Here is a 22,068-nt window from a genome sequence, read left to right as displayed (position 1 = left end):
TCAATTTGTTCCTCATTTATTATTTGTCTTCAACCTTCTTTTTGCCCCTCGGTGGAGCCATCTCGGATACATGAGGTGAAAAATCGTGTCCGTCCTCCGCGCTGCCATGGTTATACGTGACCTCATTACTGATGTTGTTCTATAAGTTAAGGTTATTGGCATTCGTACATTGAAGCCAAGATGCGCTAATGATACCTATGCATCGGATTTTATGTCGACTTGGTTGTCTCTTTGTGCTTAGGGCTTGCCGCTTTTTTCTCACTAAGCCTTACTTAAAGAACGAAATCGCCCCCGGGCTGTCTGACCGCCATGTGAACCGGCCAAATCACCGTAGATAAGCGCCCTCACTTTCTAAACGCAACCTGAAGTAGGTTCGGTAGGTTGGGGGAGTAGCCAATTTTATCTAATACAGTCATTTACAAACACTCTCGACTATGATCCTTTAAACAAGGCATGTACAGAGGTCGATTCTAGTTATTCCGCTTCATTGCTTGCGGAAATTGTGGTACATTTCCTACATAGAAAGCGATAGTTTGAGGTTTGAAAATGAAGCTATACTAGAGAATCGCTCTTGGAGTGTGAAGTATCTCACACTTGATATCCTCGGATGACTGCCATTAATTCCTACACTACACATCTAGAACTTCCAGTGCTAAAGCCTTCACGATTGGCAAGCCCTCCCGGTATCTATCGGCCGATAAACCGGCAAAGGTACCCCAATCCAGTCCATGAGACCAAAAGAATGATCCTGTCGCAAGGTCTGGCGGTGCGATTGCAAGTAGATCCCGCATTGGGACGCCATTTCACTCTAAATTGCCTATTCTCCAGACTTTCTTGGTTGGCATGAGTGGACTCCCATAGCACTTGTGGAGAGATATGACGGAGGTATGCCCCATCGCTAGCCACTGATTTCAGCTTACAGAGAATGGCCGCTGAACCAGCCCGTTCAGTGCCAGCTTCCAACAACTTTCATCCACGATTGCTGCCCCCATGTGAATTGTTTGGAATCAGGATTCCTAGTCTGCGAGAACAGAAGATCTTGGTTCTTTTTAGCCAGTGTATCTTGGGGAAATTTGGGATTGCGAGGGAGGTTTGCCGTATGTCTGTTGCGCCGACTTTACAGTAAAGATCGAAACTAGGTTCACCACTTACCGTACACAAATGCAGGGACTATAAGGTCTCGCCTTGACGCTTATCCACATGCAGCCACAGTAAGAAAATCGGTATTTGAAAGGCAAAGAAATGTACATACGAGCCTTTTGAATTCCGTTGGAAAGATGCAAGCAAAATTAAACACATAAAGACACCAATCTATTCGTTCTGACCAGATCCTCGCTTGCGAAACACCTGGATATAACACCACCTAGCCCGGTACGGTGGACTATCTAACTGCACCACTCTAGAAGAGTGACAAAATATCCTCGTTAGACTTCTTGGTCTGGTTATTTTCTGAGGGAGGTGCCGGCGAGCTGTTCTGTGAGATATCTAGGCCACCAAAGCCGTTCATAAGATCAGCAGCGGCGCCGCCGCCGTTACCGCCGCTAGACGAGGGCTGGGAGGGGCCTGAGTCGCCAAAAACGCCCAGTAGGTCATCCAAGTTGTTGCTGGACTGTGGTGCCGGAGCTCCAACTGCAGGAGACTCGATGCGCATGGGAGTGCCGCCCAGGCCCTCAAGGCCGGACATGCCGCTGGACGGCTGATCTTGCGCCGAGGCAGGAGCACCGCCGTCGAAATCGATGTCCAGCAAGTTCTCGACGTTGTTTTGCGCCTGCGCAGGTGCGGATGAGCCAGAGACGGCTGCGGCCGCGGCCGCTGCAGCCAATGGGTTTTCGCGCGCGTTCTGGATTTGTTCCCTGTGGATAGGTTAGCAAAATTATTGACAAGGAAATAGTTAGATACGTACTCGATAGCAGCGCGTTGGACAGCATCGGCACCGAACCGGCCAGCTCCGACGAATTGCTCTGGAGGCTTGTGGTACACGGAAGAGAGAGTGGACAATTCGGTAAGGAGCTGCTCGAGGAGTGCCGGTGGTAGAGAGTGGATGGTGGTGACAATAGGTGGCTTATCTGAGAGCACAATGTTCTTGGTAGCATTCGAATCGCTGGTGTTGGACAAGAGACGCCAGTAGATGTAGGCGCGGTCACGGACGTCAGGGTTGTCGTTCTCAGCGGTAGCAGCCTGAAGTACACGTTGCACCAGACCTTGAGCCTTCTCGGGCCGCTTAAGGAAGAGCTTGACAACCGCGGTAAGAATCTGCAATTGGGTCGAAGAGAATTCTTCGTTGAATCCATCAACAAAGCCTCCCAGAATATCACCGGCATTGCTGATCTTCTCAGCATATTCTCCGACGATCCAGATAAGAGCGGCTCTGGCATTTGGTTCATCCAACTCATCAATACACTGGCAAAGAGTGGGGATGATTCCTTCGTATCCAGGGTATTTCCGGAAAATGTCCTTGATAACAACAATCGCTTCCTGAACGACGTAGTTGACCTTGGTATTGATTAGGTCCAGCAATGTATTAACGCAACGTTCGCTAGCGCTCTCAATCTTGATAGCGACTTGTCCAATGGCTCGGACGGCTCGACGGACAAAGTCCATATCAACTTCAAGGGCGTACTCCTTCAATTCAGCCAGGAGCTGGTCCACATTGCGGTCGTTGGCTATGCGCACCATAATCTCGAGCTTCTGGAACTTGACATAAGGTGGGTCATTGTATTTGCAGAAGAATACACGGAGCTCCTTTTGGAGAATATCGGGCTGCTTCTGCAGCAAAAGGTCAATATTTCTCAATGCCACGTACTGCACTTCGGGGGCCGAAGAAACCAGAGTGACTAGGAAAGATTAGCAAGAAGAAGAATTTCAGTGACATTATAGAAGAACAACATACCCAATGGTGGTGCCATCTTCTTAAGGTAAGTCTTCGACAGTTCAGGGTTAACGTTTTTCATATGTAAAAACACAGCCTTGACTGCCGCAAGAACTACACCAGAGTTGACGTGCTGGAACTGAGGCGCAACTCGTTCACAAATGTGTTCCGACTCCTTAACATCAGATGTCTTGTATTCAGCCAAGGTGGAGAGAATAGTAACGCGCCCCCATTCCGTGCACTCGTTCAATGCCATCAGCATCTTCCGTAGAGAGTTATTGGTAATTTGTAGAGCCTGTGTCTCAGGTGCCGTGTGTTGAATCTCAGACAGTGCAGTCACCGAGTTTGCCACAACCATTGGGTTCGGGTCACCGATCATCTCCTGCAGCATTTCCAAAAATCCATTCTCGAGGGCCATTGCGGGGTTGAGGTCGAAGAGCTTGGCCACGCAAATCGCAGCAGTCTTGCGGACATACGGCGACTCATCTCGGAGGGTTTTGCGAAGAGGTTCCTCCATGTAGTCCACCATCTTTTCCACTCGAATACATCCCATTGTTCGAATTGCCAGCGCACGAATCAGCGGGTTGGGGTCTTCTGAGTCTTGTACGAATGTATTCACGGCGAGAATACACAGGTCAGGGTGGGATTTGGCGTAGTTCCTGGGAATTGAATTCCACCGATCAGCATACGTAGCCACGTTTAAGCGCACCATCTAAACCCACATGAGATAAAGGTAGACCAATTTCTTCTGCTCAAGATCGGCTGTGGCAATATTCTTGAGCACATCTGGGAATAGAGCTGAGACATCCTTGCCCAGAGTCATGGCCATAATGGTCTTCTGAATGGACTCCTTCCTGTTGTGCTGTCAGCTACCTGTCCTCTCGCCTCTCACCCAAAGGATGCATAAATGTGGTCCAGTGCTTTGGTATTATTACATACCGTTCATAGGCATACTGAGAGCTGTGACAATGGTCAGTGATTTGTTATATCGTCATGCTGAAGTGGACAGCGCATTGTGGAGGAGGGGGCCGCATACACAAGGCCAGCTCGCAATTCAAAGGTCTCTCCCTTGCGGGGCACCGCAAAGGCACCGCGAATCTTGTTCATCGCCATGACGAAGTTGGAACAGCTTCAGCCACGACTAGGTCGTGCCTCCGCTCGGGGTTGGAAGTCGGGCGTTGGGCGACTGCGGGGGGGGGAATAGAGCGTCGCGGTCGCGTAGGTTCGAGGAATATGGAGACTATTTCAATATTCCTCGTGAACATTCGAATGGAAGAATGGTGGGGGGGAAGCAAAAGGAGGGATGAAGAGGGAAAGAAATGATGATCGAAAGATGTCCACAAATGGCTTCTGGACCTCCCGCTCTTCTCCTTTTTGGAACCTCCGACTTCTACCCCAGATCTTGCCCACGTCTCAATGGTGAGCTCAACACGCTGGAAGCTGTGCCAAGACTAACATATATGCAGGCTAATCTCCCTAACTTGCGTCGTCTCTTTGTTGAGGCCAGGACAGAGGCCGAGGAGAACGAGTACTCGCGTACAGCTGTATGTCACCCTTGAAACAAGCCCACGGCATATACTGATGATCTCTGCTAGTTCTATAATCTCGTTCTCTTTATCTCTTCTGTCGCTGTCTTCAGTCTAGTGGCACAGCGCATGAGTGGACCAAAAACCGGGCGTTGATGGAATGCCATTGACCATATGTTTCGATTATGAAGTATAAGTGAGATGGAACCATAATTCAGTCCTCGACGTTCGAACAGCCCAGCTGGTGAACGTTGAAGTCGACCTATTACAAGCTATTTGGTATCATCAATCGGACTCCTCGTCATCGCTCTCCAAGAACGCAAGCGCCTGCGATTCACGAGCGGCCCTGCGCCGAGGCTTCGCATCGCCATCACCTTCCTCTTCATTGGCTTTTGCACCCCATTGTTTCGCACCCTGTGTGATCTGCTCCAAGTCCGCTTTCAATTCCCGCTCTTCGCGAATCTGGTTGGCTTTCTCCTGAGATGGTCGGCCCTTCATCCCAGCATCGTCCAGCATCTCCCTGAGATGTCTGATCTTCGCCTTCGACGTATCATATGGAGCCAGCTCTTTCCCCCACAATTTGCGGATGCCGCACTTGACAAGCCATCCCTGAAGCCGCTTGATCTCAGCCTGGTCTGGGTCGAGATCCGCATCTTTTGCTTTTGACGCTTTCTTCGCTTTGGTAACAGCTCCATCTGCGCTCTTCCGTTTGCGCGCCGGCTTGGTTTGAGGTTCTTCATCAAAAACTACCGACATTTCGCTTTCGGAATCATCCTTCACCGCTGCGGGCGGCTGAGAAGCGTCGGATTCATTTTCAGCCACATCTGAGACTTCAGGCGCGACCTTCTTGGGCTTAGATGCAGCTGACTTCTTAACTGGTGCTTTGGTTCGCTTCTTGGGCTTTGTAACCTCCTCACTGTTGTCAGATGCAGTGGAGTCGCCGTCCTGTTCATTTTCCTCCTCTGAATCTGGTGTCTTTGTCTTCTGGCGCTTCCTGGGCTTAGACATACTGTCGGCCTTGGCTCGCTTGGGAAGTGATGCTTTTTGTGGCTTTGGAGAAGGAGATGGTGAAGCTTCGGCAGATTGTGGTCCGGCGTTATTCCCAGCGTGGTCTTGTCTTTCCTGTATATTATCGCAAGTCAGTGTCTGTCCTAACATCAGAGCTTTTTACAATTGTTATCACTTCTCACCACTTCGTCCCGAATGACCTCTTCACTTCGTGCTTTCCATTGACCCGTAGATTTGAAGTATCCCTCTGTAAGTCCTAGCTTCTTCTCAACTGCGAGGCGCACGCGCTTCACCGTCAATTCCTCCATGTTGCCAGACTTGTATACAGCTGCAACGCCGTCACGAAGACCCTTTTCAATATTCTGATCGGAAGGAGCTGTTGGCACAACATTGTCTTCCTCGGAGTCGGACATGGTATATTTCGGGGCCATTTTATATCGGCCAGCGGCAATTAGAAGGATTACTGGCGGGTGTTGTAAGTGCAAGGCCAGATGTATTGGCCTCAGTTCCAAACAGTAATAGAAAATAGGAAATATTTCAATGGCGAGTCCAAACGAATGACAGCAAACCGTGAGTTACCCCAATGCGCGTCGGGGAGCGCGAGGATGACAAAGCGGAATCGAGATTGATCGGCGTGACATTTTGTCTGCGATCATTTACAACTGCTCCCAAACCTGCCATTCTTTCTTTTCTGTGCCTTTTCTACTTCTTATTCTCTTCCGGCGACTCTGAATAAACTATTATTCTTTGCTTGCCATCTTTTGCCCCGAAATTCCGGTATTATTGCCTCTTTTTGCCTCCGCCGTTCTCCGCATCTATTAGAAATCAGCCCCGACATACTTCCCTAACCACCAATCCCCAATTCCTCAAAAACCTGAGCACAAACGACAATTTGCCATGGCAGAAATACCAGCAGGGCAACCCAATGCTCAATACAAAGGCACCGGGAACCTCTTCAGCCAATTCCCAACTGCCGCAAGCTCATCTAAGCAACCTGGAGACGATGACTCGAAAGCCCCATTACCAAAAGGCGTTGTCCTAGATAAGGACGGCAAACCGTGAGTTCACCACGCCACATACAGAGACAGACACAGGCAGCACCAACCCGCTATCCAACCAAACCAAAACTAACCTCGCTTCAGCTGCCGCACCTGCACATCCGTCGCATCCTGGAAAGCCCTAACAAAACAAGCCAAAGCGGAGACCCCAGGCAGCGCAAGCAAAACAGCGACATCAACTGCCGCCATAGCAGCATCCGCAACGCCGTCATCAAGCGAAACACCCGCAGAATGCCCCCCAGACGTCGAACAACTCGGCCGCTCAACATGGACACTGCTGCATTCGATGGCAGCCACGTACCCCGAGAAAGCCAACACAGAGCACCAAGAGAATATGCGCGGATTTCTGAAGTTTTTCTCGAAGCTCTACCCGTGCTGGGTGTGCGCGGATGATTTCCAAACTTGGATGGCGCATCCCAGTGGAAGGAATCAGCCCAAGCTGGAGAGTCGGAAGGAGTTTGGGTGGTGGATGTGTGAAGCTCATAATGAGGTGAATCGGAAGCTCGGGAAGAAGGAGTTTGATTGTCGGTTTTGGGAGGAGAGGTGGCGGACTGGGTGGAAGGATGGGAGGTGTGATTAGTTGGTAGGGTGTTTACCTGTATTCTTCTGGTGACGATGGTTTGTTCTTCTCTCTACTCATCTGGCTCGACCTTTTTGTACATTAGATATCTACTCGGCCGACTAATGCATCTACAGTGGCCTCAATGGGCTTATAGAATCTCTCCCAGAATTCGCTGTCCAGGCAGTAGTGCAAAGCCTCGTGTACACGTTTTCGAAGATGACCTGGCAACGCGTCCTTGCACAAATAGGCAAGGGCTCATTATTCATCCGATTCATTGAAATTTCAATGGTTTGATGCAATGTGAAAGGTACAATTCGATGTAAAATACGATACTCCAAAAGCCCTGGAATATGACCAAGTTATGGCATCGATTATTCGCTCATCGCCCTCTTAGCCCATTCTTCATCGGTAACTTCTACGAACTCAAGACGTTCTTCTTGTACAAAGGACGGACCATCGATTAATCCAATTTCATCTGAGGCCCAACAGTTGATGGGATAGGTAGCTTTATCTGCAAGAGGGTGAGCACCAGAATGGAAGGGAACTGTCAACAGTTGCCAGACATGATCCGGTATACATGCATATTCTTGACGAATTGAGGGATTGTACTTCTATCACGATATAACTTACATTCTGCGACACCTGAAAATCCATGCCACTGTGGTTGGATACTAGTCCCGTGGCTCTACGAGTGAGGATCCGAAGAAATAGGAGTAAACATGTTCGCATACAAACTAGATCGCTAAGAAATTATAATCTTGGATACAAAAAGACATCTAGACAGGGGACTGTGCAGGAAGTTTTGTCTTTCTCCCGGCCGATAAAAAAAGCGCCACCAAACACAACTCTCCTCGAGCAGATGAAAAGGAACCCATTTTGTAACTTCATATCAGAAAGAAGAGAGGGGGAAAAAAGGTAGAAAACCGTGAAGCTTCGTCAGACTGCAATTAAAATTGACTGGGGACGAACAGGCGCAGACCACTGGCCGGTGCACCGATCTCCGTGACATCTGATATCCGGCAGACGCTGCCCTTGTACTGGGGGTGGTACTTGGCGCCGGTGAAGGGATCCGACACGCTAGGGGAGCCGCTGTAGATCGGGGTGTAGGAGGCGGCACAGATGTCGAATTCGGCGAAAGAGTCGAAGTCAATATCGATCTGATCTTGCGGGTTGCGTTCGCATTGAGCTTTGATCTTCTTGGCCTGTTTGCATAGTTAGCACTGAGATCAATATAGTTAGATTGCACAAATTCTTACCTGGTCCAAAAGCTTGGCGGAGCCGCCATTAGCCAGCATCCGATTGGCGAAGCTCAAGGCGGAGGAGTAGTTGCGGTTGGCGAAGGCGAGCTTCATGGCAGCCATCAATGCCAGCTGGCGATGAGCAACCTCAAGCTTGGGAATAGTGAAATAGGCAGACAGCTCGAGGCTGCGCTTGAGGCCCTCGGGAGTGTCGGTGGAAAGAGTACGACGCTGAAGCTCAATAGACATGGCGAGGATGTATTCACGGGCAGTGGAAATGATCTTCTTTGCCTGTTCAACTTCAGCCTCAGACGAGACAGTGTTGATCAGAACAGAGTGAAGAACATCCTTGAAAATCTTTACACCATCCTCAAGCTTGTTTGAGCGCATGGCGGCGTAGCCCTCTTGTAAGTCAATGTTGGCGATGGTCTCAAGGTCCCGAGGGATGACTGGGAGCATCTTGCGGGCGTCAGTTTCCTCGACAGTTCTGCGAACATAGTTGACGAGAGGGGGAAGACCAGGGGTCGCGGGAAGATAGGTCTTGGATGCCTTGTAAATATCAAGGAATCGGCTCTTGAGAGGGGCGAATTGAACAGCACCAACTTGACGGTTCAGGAGCTGCATGGCAGTCTCGAAGGAGCCGGCAGCAACGTGGTCAGCTGCAAGGGGGGAGTTGCGAGCCCACAAGTCGGCCTCAGAGCTGCCTGCGCCGGCTTCGGCAGTTTCCACGTTAACGAAGTCGACTTCCTCTTCGACATTGACATCATCTCCCATATCCCAACCGGAAGCATCTTCTTCGTCATCATCCAGGGTTTCACGAGCAAGAGTAGCTTCTTGTTCCACCTCCTCAGCCTCGAAGCCATCTGCGCCAGCCTCGTCATCTGCGGCACCAACTTCTCCAAGAAGAGCCTTCTCGAAGGAAGAGTGACCAGCAGCCTTAACTGGCCAGTTGGACTTGAAGGTAGGGACAATGGGGTGTGCAACCTTGAGGGGTTGTTCGAGAGTAGGCAGACCGATTTGATCTTCGGTCAGGCCACAAGCCTCCAGAATTGACTCAGCCTCTTCAGTCAAACCGTGAGACTTGGCAGTGAGGTAGGCCAGAGGGTACAAGTCCACTTCCTTGAACATCTGGATTCGGTCCTCAACATCGCCACGGTAAATGGCGTTCTGGAAGCGGGAAGTGAAATCGCCACGGTGTTCGGCGATCTTGGCCATACGAGAGAGCTTCTCCTGGTCACCGGTGGCCAGGTAGAGGAAGGAAAGCTTGTCGAAGTTACGCTGCTTTTGGTAGGTCATTTCAACAGTCTGGTGGTTACCGTGAGCCAAGGCCTCGGTTCCCAGTCTGTTCCAGAAGTTGGGTCGGTCCAATTCGCGAGCCATCTCGATAGCAACCTCAAGGTTACCACACTCAAGGGCAAGGTCGAAACGAGTCTGAGGGTCCTGGACGAACTGCAAAGCAATTTCGGGGTAGCCCTTCTTCTGCAGGTAAGAGATAATGCTTTGGCCAACAAGACTGGAAGTCTTGATGATCTGGAGCATCTCGTCATAGTTCCGCTTGACCAGGGAGAGCTTGAATCGGTACTCAGTGGGGTCGATCTCCAGGATACGGGGTGTGGCGTTGCGGTCCAGTGCGTACACATTGCGTCCCTTGACGCGTACGAGGTAAACGGTCTGGTCGAGAGTGCGAATAATACCGTTGTCACCGTTGAGGAGAGAGTACTTGATGTGGTTGAGGGTAGAGTAGAGTAGAACACCGGCATCATCCCAAGTGGCACTCTTGATGCGAATGGTCTCATGCAGGGTGCTCACCTGCTCGAGAGTCTTGGTAACGATGGTGACATTGTGCTTGCTGAGCAAAGCGCAGTACAATCCATCGTTGGACCAGACCACATACTTCACACCGCTAACAGCAAGTTCTGCAAGCTGCTTCTTTTGTTGGATATCGAAGAGAGAGACATGCGTAGGGGTGATGAAAAGGAGGCATCCAGTGCCACCAAAGTAGATATCAGTTGTGCCAGCGGGAGCCTTGATAGTCTTGGTCGTAGAATTGCTGAGATCCTTGATGTCGACCTGCTGGGTAGAGGGGTTGAAGACAGCAAAACGGTTACGGGCGACAAAGACTGCCGATGTAGCCTGGCCACGCTTCACGTCTGTAGGTTCGACCGCACCGGTAGCATCCCGAGGCAGATGAATCAACTCATACGTTCCATTGTCAGCGGGCGAGGTGACAAGAATAGCGCGCTCGGCGGGGTTGTAAGAAACGGTGCGAGGAGGGACCCAAGGGGAGCCAAGCTTGCGTAGTGAGAGCATTGGCGGCGACTCAACATTCTTAGAGAAATCATATGACTTGACGTGCTTCTCCTTGGTGATATAGAAAAGCTGGTTCTGATAAATGGCGGACGCGGGACGCTCCCGTTCGAGTTTGAAGACCATGACACCGGTGTCGTGGCCTGCGGCGAACAGGTTCATCTCGGGGTGAGCAGCGATAACCCAGAATCGGTCGAGGTCGCGCTTGAAAGACTGGACGGAAGTACGCTTGTTAAGATCCCATACACGGATAGTCTTGTCTTCACCAACGGACAGGATGAGGTCCTGGTGGGGGTGGAACAGAGCAGCAGAGGCGTTCTGGAAGTGACCGCGGCAAGTGTCAACTTCCCAGGCCTTGGTATCACTCATCCGCCAGAGCTTGATCAATCGGTCGTCACCGGCTGACACGATCAGAGGGAGTGTGGGGTGGAACGACACCCAGTTCACACCACGGTCATGACCCTCCAACACAAACTTCACAACTGCATCCGTATTTCCAAACATATCGGCTTGATTGGGATTGGCTCGTGCCATCTGGTCTTCGAATGAAATCGAGGTCGGGGCCGAGTGCTTCTTTCGCAAGCCGGAGATGTCCCAAATGCGAACGGACTGGTCCAATGAGGCGGAGGCGATGAGGTCCTCGGTGGGATGGAACTGAGCGCACATCACATAGTGGTTGTGACCGGTCATTGTACAAACTAAAAAAAAACCAGAGCGTTAGTCAATGTCGACACATAGGGTTCCGAGAGCTCGTACTGAGGGACCGATTTTGCCAGTTCCAGATTCTAATTGTCTGATCATCGGAGGCAGACAAGATCCAAGGGAGCTCGGGGTGGAAGAATACTGTGCGCACGTAGTCCAAGTGACCGTTCAGAGTGAAAAGACACCTCCGGGTCTGGTAGTTCCAGACCTTAATCTTGTAATCATCACCTCCGGACACAAACAGGGGCTGGGTCGGGTGGAAATCAATGCCTCGGACGGGGCCATCGTGTTCTTCGAACCGGTCAATAAGGGTTCCCATGCGGTAGTCCCATAGCTGGATAGTGGAAGAGTGAAGAGAAACGAGAATCCATGGCCTGCTTCGAGGTCAGTTCGGATGCTTCGACGTGTAGGTGTCCCTCCGCGGAATCACTGACCGTTTGGGATGGAATGCGATTCCCTTGGCTCTGGAGGATTTGGACTCAAACTAGACAACATATGGTGGTAAGCATCTCCAATTGACAGTGCAGCCATCTCCTGATGGTGCGACGATGGCTTCGAGGCCATTGGGAGGGGTGTACCTTGGTGAGCATGTTTGGGGAGGACTGCATCTTGACGACTTGGCCGGAGCCGCACTTTGAAGTAGCAAGCTCCGCACACTAGATAGTAAGTAAGAGCAGGGGTGACCACTGCATCCACTGCCTAGCAAAAGAAGGTCGAGCAAAAGTAAACACGTTGGACGGTTGGTGAAGCAGTAAACTAAACGTGGACTCTACTCAAGCGAATGCCACGGCCAATCATGCTCCCGGGCGGTGAGCGGTCAGGGGGAGCTCAGGTCACTTGTTCTTTGATTGTTCGACCTTCGACGGTTGGACTGTTGGACTTTCAAATAATTAGATCAGGGTCTATTCTACGTGTAGTGAAATCAAATCATGGTCACTGGGTTCCAGGTCATTTAGTCTGCTCAGCCCAAGTTGGTGGAGTTGCTCCCCCATGTCCTCCCCCATACTCCCCGCGGAAGCATCTGGAAGACCATGATGTTATGGAAACCATCACTTTCGTAGATCTTCCATCTGTGGACGCTTTGTTACGACTGGAAGTTTATTTTCCCCTTTCTTTGCTGTTTCCCTTTGAAAATCTCGTGATGTGCTTCGCAACATCCTGACCATAAATCGATTTAGTTCCGGTCAGGACCCGATCTAGAATGGAGGGCCTTGACATGATCAATCCCACCGGTGTTTTCGAACAGGATCACAACCTCCCTTTCGAGAAAACCCCAGAGCGGAGTCTAGACCCCATGGAACTCTCGACAGATGAGAGTGGCCAAAGTGTGAACGATTCGGGACCCTCGACTCCTACAGACGACATCGACTCATTTGATGACGATGGAAACTATGAAAGCAATGGGGGTCTAGTCATGAGGCCATATGCCATCGAGGAGCCCGACGACGAACCGCAGGCTACATTGCCAAGGCGCAAGTTACCATGTCTCCCAGACCATTTCGAACACTGGCAGCGAGACTTGAAAGATTCTTTAAATGGCTTTGACGTTCGACCTGACAGCTTCGATGCGACCACATATTCTGCCATACGAAATAAGGGACAGAAGAGGAAGTCAGTATCCATTGCGAGCTCTACACAATCTCACTCTGGGTCTCATTTCTGCAGACGTGGAACTATATCGACAGGAACCCATCACCAAGTGAATGATCATTATCGAAAGAGACGCAGAGGATGCAGCGAAGAGTCTCAGGATTATAGTGATACCGATTCGTTCTGCAATTTTAGGGAGCCCAACGCGAACGAAAGATCAAATTCAAGTGCAGAAAGTCAAACGACCGATATGAGCAGTGCCGAGAGCTTGAATGAGTTTGCAGCTGACAAGATGGACATTGACTGATCTACAATGGCTCTCGATCCCTGCTTCGCCTGTTCAGCTTGACGCGTGACGATATCAAATGAAGTATGGATGACGTCATATGCAGCTCATACTGCTTGAGTTGCGCTCAACTTCGTCTTTGCATTGGTGTCAAACCCCAATCAAATAAGATGGCTACACGAACCTCCTCACGCCATGCGGCTCAGAAGGCCAAGGAAGCTATTGCAAGCTCTGCTGAACCATCTGCAGGTCCTTCCCGGGCCACCAAGCGAAAGGCCGCGACCGAGAAAGCTCCAAAAGCAAAGAAAGAGAAAACCGAGGATATCAAAAAGGAGGACCTGAAACTGGAACAAAAACCAGAAGAAGTGGTACCGAGCACAATGCCAATTGGTCCTCCTACGCCAGAGTCAGTCAAATCACCAGGCGCAATGGACAAGCCGCTTGAAGCGCAGCCCAACGAAAAGTCCTCGAAGCAACCTGAAAGCATTGAAACAGGCCTTCATGACACCGAGGAGAGAGAAAATAGGGTACCCTCAAATATTCTCGAGAAGGGTTTCATCTACTTCTTCTTCCGACCACGCGTCAATATAGAGGAGCCCCACAGCATTGGTGACATCGCCCGGAGCTTCTTTGTACTACGCCCAACCCCATTAGGCGCCGAATTCGATCATGGCCAAGGCCCAGTGGCTAAAGAGGCCCGCTGTCGCTTGATGATGCTCCCAAAGAAGAAGTTCCCAACTTCCGGCAAAGAGAGAGACATGGGCTTTGTCGAGAAGGCTGGTCAATCTATGCAAGAACTTCATGAAAATTTCATTGCCGGAAAGACATACCAGACTAAGACCATGGGTGAACGGCATACGGAGGAAGCCAGACCTTATGCGGAAGGTGTCTACGCGATTACCTCCACACCGCGAGCCTCCCATCTCGCGTATATCCTTACTATTCCTGCTGAACTGGGAACTGTTCAAGAGGAGTTTGGTCTTGGTGAGCGCGGGAGCTGGCTTGTTCAATCGAAAAGTCCTAAGTACCCCGGTCCGCCGATTGGGCAGTTGCCAGAGGATCCAGAGTACCCCCCTTCGTACGCATGTCCTTACCCAGTTCATGAGAAGTATCATTTCCTAACTCCTTCTTAGTGTCCTCGATAAATTTGGAGATCTTCGATGGGTACCCCTCCAACCAGAGTTCTTGGACTATCCCAATGCCCAATTTCTTATGATCGGCGAGGCACAGAACAGCCTTGGCAAAGCCGCGACTTCACAGGGTGAGAAATTACCCCACGAAGAGGAGCCCGGCGAAGAGTTGGAGAAGTTGGAGGGTGAAAATGAGGAGCGAATCAGTGCTCTACAGGGTATGTTCCTGCATCGATCATATATTGATCCCACTAGATTCTGACATGCATGCAGGAGATGCAACTGTCTACCAGGACCTGGGGTTCGACGCGAACAGTTACCCGAAACTGCCAACGACCTGGAACAATTGAGGCCAAAATTCCCCAACTAGGCATAACTTGATATGAGATTGGAGTAGATATGTTGTAATCAAATAAGACTTTTAAAAGTCAACTCCAAAACCAGAGAGCATGCGAGCATAAATCATAACCAAACCTGGCATCGTAGCCTCCGAACATGAGGATCAGATAGTGCGTTAGGCTCTACATACCAATCAGGGCAATGATTAGCATAGATCAAGATTTCAAGCCGACTCGGATAATATCTGTGCAATCCCTGCAGGCACGATCAGCGAATGACGCACGGCACCACCCGCACGTTGTGTGGTGCTTAGTTCATTGTACTAACTGGGAATAGTTGCCAATGCGATGCCCGAGGGGAACGATTCACAACGTATGAGGCAACATAAATATGGAGTAAGTCGCTCTTCAGAAATGTCCTGGATCAATTTGAATCATTTTTCAATATGAAGTGGACTTTCTTGGTTTCACTTCTGTCTGTGACAGCCCAGGCCGCTGAACATGTCGTCAACCAGACAACTTGCGCCGGGACGACATACAAATATACCGGTCTTGCGGGCTATGGATTTATTCCCTCGAACGCTACAGACAAATACGGTGATACAATCGGAGGAATTGGCAGCTCAATTGCCATTGACCAATCATCCTGGCATGCAACAGGGTTGGACAAGTACACCGGAATAGTCTATACACTCCCAGATCGAGGCTGGTAAGTGATCCAAACAGCAAAACTCCCCAGTCTAACAAAATCCAGGAACACAAACGGCACCCTCAACTTCCAATCGCGCATACACAAATTCACCATAACGCTAAAACTAGCACCGCAAGCAAGCCCTAACAACCCATCCCCCCCAAACATCAAACTCACGTACCTCGACACAATCCTCCTAACAGACCCAACCGGCGCGCCCACAACAGGCCTCGACGCCGACATAATCGGCCACGCCAGGTTCCCCGGCTTCCCCCCACTCCCAGTATCAACCTACACAGGCAACGGCTACGGCGGGGCCGGACCCGGCGGCAAAAGAGTATCCCTTGACACAGAAGGACTCGTGCTCGACGCGCGCGATGGCGGGTTCTGGATCTCCGATGAATACGGACCGTATATATACAAATTCAACGGTCACGGACGCATGATCCAGGCCATCCAGCCTCCACAGGCGTATCTGCCTCGCCGGAATGGCACGGTCAGTTTCAATGCTGATTCGCCGCCGCTCTATGATCCCAGTGAGGTTCCTGTGCCTGTTGATACGGAGTCTGGGCGGGATAATAATCAGGGGCTGGAGGGGTTGACTGTTTCGTCGGATGGGCGGACGTTGTATGCTCTTATGCAGAGTGCGCTTGATCAGGAGGGTGGGCCGGGGAAGACGACTCGTCGGCCGGCTAGGTTGCTTGTTTATGATATTAGTGGGCGTGATGCTGGGTTTGTGGGTGAGCATGTTGTGTTGTTGCCTACTTATGTTGATTATACGAAGAAGGATGCTGCGAAGGCTGTTCGTGTTGCTGGGCAGTCTGAGATTCATCAGTTGGGGACTGGGGATTTCTTGGTTTTGGCTAGGGACTCGGGCTTTGGGAGAGGGCAGGACGAGAGTCGCTCTGTTTATCGGCATGCGGATATTTTCTCGCTGAAGAAAAGTACTGGTGTTACTGATTTGAAGGGTAAGAAGGATTATGATGAGGCCACTGGGGCGATTGCTTCGTCTGAGGGTGCTTTGTTGGACGGGATTCTTCCTGCTGAGTATTGCTCTTTCGTGGATTATAATGTGAATTCGGAGCTGGGTAAGTTCCGTGTTCATAATGGTGGTCCTGTTGATGAGTTCTTGCTTAACGAGAAGTGGGAGAGTTTGGCGGTGGTGCCTGTGAGTCCTCATTCATCTGGCTCGGGAGAGAAGGAGTACTTCTTGTTCAGCTTCAGTGACAACGACTTCATCACTCAAGATGGTATGCTTAATAGTTCTTGTCGTCAAATGGGTTGGTGGCTAACGGTTTACTAGGACACATGAACTTTGGAAAGTTCAATTATAAGGACGAGTCAGGCTACGACCTCGACACTCAAGTGCTGGCTTTCAAGTTGAAGTTCTAGGGGTTACTTCTGTTTCAGTTTGGCCATTCTTCATCCAGAAGGACAGGAAATGCTCCTACCGTCAGTAATACAAGAACAGAAACCCTCATTCAGTATGATTGTAAATTCCTGTCCATAGTTACAAATACATCCCAGAGCCTAACGCGGCCGAAACCCCTCATCAGTGATAGCCAAAGGAAACCGCAGATTTTCATGGGGGAATACTGCGATAAGAACAAGATTGAGTGCAAATTAGTGATTGAAGAAAACGTAGAGACCGTAGTGAGTCGTGAAAGAGCGGAAAGATCGAAGGCTTTAGCCCAATAGAAACTTAAGCTATTGAAAAATGATGGCATTTTAATCGTCTTCATCTTATGAAACTATCATTTGATGAGATGAATGGCGTGCAAAATATCCTCCAGAGACCATCCCGGCCCGCCAGGAACAATCTCCGCCCAAACCTCTTCAGGAACAGCGTCGTTAGGGTCAAGTAGGCTCCAATTAGGACTTGGCTCAGGCTTAATCCATTTGAAATCTTCAACTTGGCTCCAGCGGTCTTCATGATCAGGGCGATCATGGTTCAATGCCTATGATAATGAATTAGTATGACTGGTAGGAAAAAACTCCAAATGGAATACTAACATAGGCCTTCGGGATCCGACCAAATCTGATATTAGAACAGTCCTCAATAATGGGATTACTAGAGCAACTGAGGTAGACATCAACGTCTTTGCAGTTATGCATCCGGAATTGACGACATGAAACCACCATGACAGTATTCTCAACACCAGTAATGTGAGCGGGGCCGCTCACATTCCCGCATACCAGTAAGCTTTCCTTGATGTTCTTAACTGTCAGACTGGCATATGGCTTGCCATTGGCAGTGGGGATGGACATGTCAACAATGCAGTGGTCCAGTGAGGTGATGGAGGCGGCGACTGTGGAGGTCGATCCAGAGGATGGAAGCATAATATGCAAACCATAATGATCATCGACAGAGACAGCTGAAACACCCGTGGCGGCAAATGGACCAGCAGCCTTGTGGGGGTGAGATTTTCTCGCGAAATCATCAACCGCAGTAATCGGGAATGAGGTTGGTGTGCATTCCGGTCGCTCCTGTTGACCTTGCTGCCTATCTGGTTCGTTGAGTGGAGTGGAAGGATAGTTAGGTGTCTGATTTGCTGACGAACTGACAGAAGAGGCTCCAGGAGAACGATATCCAGGGACAGTAAGCCGACCTGCAGCTGCCAGTGTTGCGGCGTCGGAGAGAGAGATAGCAGAAGCGTTCTTCTTGGTCTTGAAACTGAATTTTGAACGAGGCTCGAACGCAGCACGTGTCTCACTCAGTCGGTCCTGCAAAGCTTTGATTGCCTGTGAAGTTATCAGTTCTACCCATAAGCAGCAATGCTTTTGATAGTAGCATACCTCGGCATACACTCGCTGGTCGTATGTGGGGATGTAGCTTGCTGCATCTTTGACCTCATTTGACAGACGCACGATGCCAGCCAGACAGTGGTCTGTTGCATCCACACGTTCACCACCTACGAGCGATGTATCGGCAAGATGATCCATCTTTTGTTGGAGATCTAGATTTCGACATGACTTGAGTCAGATGCTTCTTTGTCTTTGGGTAATGAACCCAATGGAGTACGGTAATCTTACCCGTAATCTCATGCTGGAAGTAGCGGAAAAAGCGCTCCTTGAGAGATATCTCGGATTTCGAGATGGTCTGGTTGTCCGCCGACAACCGACGGTTGTATTGCAATTCAGCTTCGGCCATGGTGGATGAAGTGGAAGTTCAGGTTCAGAAACCAGTTCGGGAGGTCAAGAGTTGTATTACGTGAAATGTAGCAATGACGTCGAATCAGCGAATCATGCCACCCCGCAGAGGGACAAGTTCCCTATGGAGGAATGCAACAGGTCAACTATGATATCCCCGCATTCCACTTCAACCCTTCAAGCCACAAAGACAAACCCCCGAAAGTACAACGAAGACTGTTTTAGAAGGCTGAATTGAAATATATCCACTAGGGCAGTTCTCTGCAGGACTGATTGGTCTCGGATTGACGCGTGAATCATCTCCATTCGTGACGTCGATCATCCCGCATTTCTTCGGAGCCTCAATAATCCGGTCAGGCAATAAGGCATCACCTTTATGCCCTTCTTCAATACCTCAGGTTGTTTCTCTTTACATATTGTCAGATATAATACATTATCTTGCTATATTGTGATCTGATATTGTCTACATAGTCAGTCCTGATGCTATACAGACTTCCACTGAAATAACATATGATCAACAACCTTTGGAAGAAATATATATCCTGATCATAGACATCTCAACTAAGTCTTATACGTGCGTCTTGTTGATCACACCCTAATATTCTACTCTACGAACTCAAGCAAGCTAGACTGGGTACTACTAATGACGCACAGGTAATGATATTGGGTTGACAAGGAGAGGTGTCCAGATATCAGGATACCGGCAGCGAGGATAGACATCCTCGTCAAATGATTTGAAATAAGTCATGGCTGAAACTGACAAGTCTCACAGTGTCTCCTCTTGTACCCCCTCAGAGCATCTTCCACACGTTTTGTGTTCTTCTGCCCCCATAGAAAATGCAAAGGAAGAATTCCCTGTGACAGTGATGGTGTACGTCCTATAGTAGGCAGGGTAACCAGATCCAAGAATTCAACGTTCCCTGCAGCAAGTAACATACGGATCATTGCATGAAGATGCTTACAGCCTATCAAGGATATGGGATGGTACCCTTGACTTGATACCAAGCTTTGGGGTAGTACAACCGAGACTGGTTGAAGTCCGAACTTGTGATGCTTGATCGAGATGCCATTCAAGTTGCTAGCGGGTATTTCTGTGTGCTGAGGGTCGGAAGTTTCTAGCAAGTGTGAAATTGTCAAAATAAAACACTCTTACCTTGCAAAAGATCCGGCTTTCCAGCTTTCATAATGTGTACCTCGCGGATATTATTCACTCATCGCCAATGCTTGTATTACAACGGGTCTTCTGAGCTGACTATATCGTAGATGTGATGCCGGTAACCATAGAATTAATGTGCAACGTTGTATGGTTGTACCCAATCTGCTTGGCATTGTCTCTACGTTGGAGTCCCTTGGATTTTGAGAAAGTATATAACTTAGAGAGATCTATAGTATCCACAGAGATCCTATAAAGAGTGTCTAGGCCTGAAGAAACAGCACACCCTCTCGGTATTCAAGTATATTACATTTGACCAAGCATTGCGGGGCAAAATGAGACCTATCTCTTTAGCCTTTTACATTTTGAATCTCTCAATATGTGGCTCTTCGCTTATGCAAATTCTTGCTCCAAGCTATGAGCGAGTTGAACAGCTAGACAATATCCCGGAGGGTTGGTCAAAAGGGAGCAAGCCTCCAGCTTCAACACTAATGACCTTCAATTTGGCAATCACCCAGAGCAACGCTGCAGAATTTGAGAAAAAAGTGATTGAATTATCAACTCCAGGACATGCAACCTACGGTCAACATATGAGAAGGGAAGAAGTGAATGGGTTCCTGCGCCCACACCAATCCGTTTCAGACTCAATCCACGCATGGCTAAGATCAGGAAATGTGCCTGCAAGTTCTATCAAACAAGCAGGCAATTGGATAACGTTCACAGTTCCACTCGACCAAGCCGAGAAAATGATGCAGACGCAATTTTTCTATTTTGATCAACAGGCTCAGAATGATTCAGTCATCCGTACCCTCGGTTATTCCGTGCCTCGTAATATACATCGTTACGTCCAATTAATCCAGCCAACAACTCGGTTCAGCAATCTCAGATCTCTGAAATTGTCTCTCGTTCAACCAAAAGTGGCAAGCTCCGAAGACTTGGCCGCTGGATGTCACAGTACTATCACACCAGCCTGCATTCGAGACTTGTACGGAACAGGGAACACGACGACCAGACCAAATCGGCACAATATTCTTGGGATATCTGGTTACCTAGAGCAATACGCTCGATACCGGGATTTCAACCATTTCATGACTCAATACGCCACAAACAATACAAGCAACTTCACCGTTGTTTCAATCCATGATGGACTGAACGATCAGAACTCTTCATCTGACAGCACCGAAGCAAGCTTAGATGTGCAGTATGCCATATCCCTTGCAGATGCAGTCAGAGCAACTTTCTACACCACAGCTGGACGAGCACCCATGATCCCAGAGATCGGCCGACCAAGTGGTTCGGGGCCCACAAATGAGCCTTACCTTGAGCAGCTTCATTACTTGCTTAGTCTCTCGGACCACGAGCTCCCAGCTGTGCTGACAAACTCATACGGAGAAGATGAACAGAGCGTCCCCGAGTCCTATGCAAATGCAACTTGCAGTCTATTTGCCCAGCTCGGTGCCCGCGGTGTCTCAGTGCTTTTCAGCAGTGGAGATTCGGGGCCTGGAGGTTCGTGCCTAAGCAATGACGGACAGAACCGGACCAAGTTCCTACCTTCATTTCCAGCATCTTGCCCATTCGTCACCTCCGTTGGAGGAACGCACGGCACCAACCCCGAAAGTGCAATTGACTTTTCCGGGGGCGGATTCTCAGACCTGTTCTCACGTCCAACGTACCAGGACACCGCCGTGACAGCATATCTGAGTAATCTTGGAGATAAATGGAGTGGGTTATACAATCCCCAAGGAAGAGGAATACCTGATGTAGCAGCCCAGTCCAGTAAATTTGTGGTTCGAGACCATGGGGATTGGTTGTTGGTCGGTGGTACAAGGTTTGTGCTTCCCAACCTCTAGAAGATAAGTCATACTCAGATATTCAGTGCATCGGCGCCAGTATTCGCAGCTATAGTTTCTCAGCTCAATGCTGCTCGCCTCGCAGCCAATCTACCTCGCATGGGCTTTTTGAATCCATGGCTTTATAGCTTTGGGCAACCTGGATTTACAGACATCGTTCAAGGTGGTTCCGCTGGTTGTGCTGGGAAGATCAGTGGTGGTATCAAAATGCCTCTAGTTTCAGGTGCAAGCTGGAATGCCACCGAAGGGTGGGACCCTGTGACAGGACTGGGGACACCTCTCTTCCAGAGCCTTGTACAGTTAGCACTGTCTTGAGATTTTGCAAAAAGCAGCCTCAATTAACACAAGCTGGCTGGATTGAAAGAGCCAAATAATCAAAGTAAAAGACAGAAATTAGTCAAAGTAGAAGTCAAAGAATCTCTAGGAAGTAGAAGTAAACGGGCGGTGGAGATTCTCCGATTATAAACACAGTCACGTGCCATCACAAGCTGACCGCCCACCGCAGCTCCGTCATGAGCACCGGATTGTCACCAACAAGCATCCACTCAATCTCAAGCTCTCTATCTCCGCTATTCCTCATCGCCAGCGTTAGATTGCGTTTCGGCCCAGT

General features: G+C 49.6%; 10 protein-coding genes across 10 annotated transcripts; 6 read left to right on the top strand and 4 right to left on the bottom strand.

Moving 5' to 3' along the window:
- Nucleotides 1–1,399: 1,399 nt before the first annotated feature.
- N7511_004552 (putative AP-1 adaptor complex subunit beta) lies at nt 1,400–3,982 on the bottom strand (the record flags this gene model as incomplete). Its single annotated transcript, XM_057126977.1, has 6 exons — nt 1,400–1,853; nt 1,904–2,834; nt 2,891–3,528; nt 3,592–3,723; nt 3,809–3,829; nt 3,906–3,982. The coding sequence occupies 6 exons, from the start codon at nt 3,980–3,982 to the stop codon at nt 1,400–1,402; spliced, it is 2,253 nt and encodes a 750-aa protein (XP_056985867.1).
- Nucleotides 3,983–4,212: 230 nt separating this feature from the next.
- Nucleotides 4,213–4,551, top strand: N7511_004551 (DUF5310 domain-containing protein; the record flags this gene model as incomplete). Its single annotated transcript, XM_057126976.1, has 2 exons — nt 4,213–4,413; nt 4,465–4,551. 2 exons carry the CDS (start codon nt 4,213–4,215, stop codon nt 4,549–4,551), a joined length of 288 nt encoding a protein of 95 aa, XP_056985866.1.
- A 129-nt stretch (nt 4,552–4,680) lies between these two features.
- On the bottom strand, nt 4,681–5,834 carry N7511_004550 (putative transcriptional regulator; the record flags this gene model as incomplete). Its single annotated transcript, XM_057126975.1, has 2 exons — nt 4,681–5,517; nt 5,586–5,834. The coding sequence occupies 2 exons, from the start codon at nt 5,832–5,834 to the stop codon at nt 4,681–4,683; spliced, it is 1,086 nt and encodes a 361-aa protein (XP_056985865.1).
- Nucleotides 5,835–6,300: 466 nt separating this feature from the next.
- On the top strand, nt 6,301–7,041 carry N7511_004549 (flavin-linked sulfhydryl oxidase; the record flags this gene model as incomplete). The annotated part of the gene is made up of 2 exons (XM_057126974.1): nt 6,301–6,461; nt 6,546–7,041. The coding sequence occupies 2 exons, from the start codon at nt 6,301–6,303 to the stop codon at nt 7,039–7,041; spliced, it is 657 nt and encodes a 218-aa protein (XP_056985864.1).
- A 929-nt stretch (nt 7,042–7,970) lies between these two features.
- On the bottom strand, nt 7,971–11,878 carry N7511_004548 (coatomer subunit alpha; the record flags this gene model as incomplete). Its single annotated transcript, XM_057126973.1, has 5 exons — nt 7,971–8,225; nt 8,280–11,266; nt 11,325–11,644; nt 11,705–11,754; nt 11,849–11,878. The coding sequence occupies 5 exons, from the start codon at nt 11,876–11,878 to the stop codon at nt 7,971–7,973; spliced, it is 3,642 nt and encodes a 1,213-aa protein (XP_056985863.1).
- Nucleotides 11,879–12,471: 593 nt separating this feature from the next.
- On the top strand, nt 12,472–13,167 carry N7511_004547 (uncharacterized protein; the record flags this gene model as incomplete). The annotated part of the gene is made up of 1 exon (XM_057126972.1): nt 12,472–13,167. One exon carries the CDS (start codon nt 12,472–12,474, stop codon nt 13,165–13,167), a length of 696 nt encoding a protein of 231 aa, XP_056985862.1.
- Nucleotides 13,168–13,316: 149 nt separating this feature from the next.
- On the top strand, nt 13,317–14,626 carry N7511_004546 (uncharacterized protein; the record flags this gene model as incomplete). The annotated part of the gene is made up of 3 exons (XM_057126971.1): nt 13,317–14,224; nt 14,280–14,494; nt 14,550–14,626. 3 exons carry the CDS (start codon nt 13,317–13,319, stop codon nt 14,624–14,626), a joined length of 1,200 nt encoding a protein of 399 aa, XP_056985861.1.
- A 434-nt stretch (nt 14,627–15,060) lies between these two features.
- Nucleotides 15,061–16,697, top strand: N7511_004545 (esterase-like/phytase family protein; the record flags this gene model as incomplete). Its single annotated transcript, XM_057126970.1, has 3 exons — nt 15,061–15,323; nt 15,369–16,555; nt 16,609–16,697. 3 exons carry the CDS (start codon nt 15,061–15,063, stop codon nt 16,695–16,697), a joined length of 1,539 nt encoding a protein of 512 aa, XP_056985860.1.
- Nucleotides 16,698–17,059: 362 nt separating this feature from the next.
- N7511_004544 (putative tubulin-specific chaperone c) lies at nt 17,060–18,456 on the bottom strand (the record flags this gene model as incomplete). Its single annotated transcript, XM_057126969.1, has 4 exons — nt 17,060–17,263; nt 17,319–18,047; nt 18,102–18,262; nt 18,339–18,456. The coding sequence occupies 4 exons, from the start codon at nt 18,454–18,456 to the stop codon at nt 17,060–17,062; spliced, it is 1,212 nt and encodes a 403-aa protein (XP_056985859.1).
- Nucleotides 18,457–20,003: 1,547 nt separating this feature from the next.
- On the top strand, nt 20,004–21,458 carry N7511_004543 (S53 family peptidase; the record flags this gene model as incomplete). Its single annotated transcript, XM_057126968.1, has 1 exon — nt 20,004–21,458. The coding sequence occupies one exon, from the start codon at nt 20,004–20,006 to the stop codon at nt 21,456–21,458; it is 1,455 nt and encodes a 484-aa protein (XP_056985858.1).
- Between the last annotated feature and the right edge of the window lie 610 nt (nt 21,459–22,068).

This window comes from Penicillium nucicola (genome assembly GCF_028828085.1).
Source record: "Penicillium nucicola strain IBT 29836 chromosome Unknown utg000003l, whole genome shotgun sequence".
NCBI classification, from domain to species: domain Eukaryota; kingdom Fungi; phylum Ascomycota; class Eurotiomycetes; order Eurotiales; family Aspergillaceae; genus Penicillium; species Penicillium nucicola.
The sequence above is the reverse complement of the archived record's forward strand: the minus strand, read 5'-3'. Positions and strand labels throughout refer to the sequence as shown.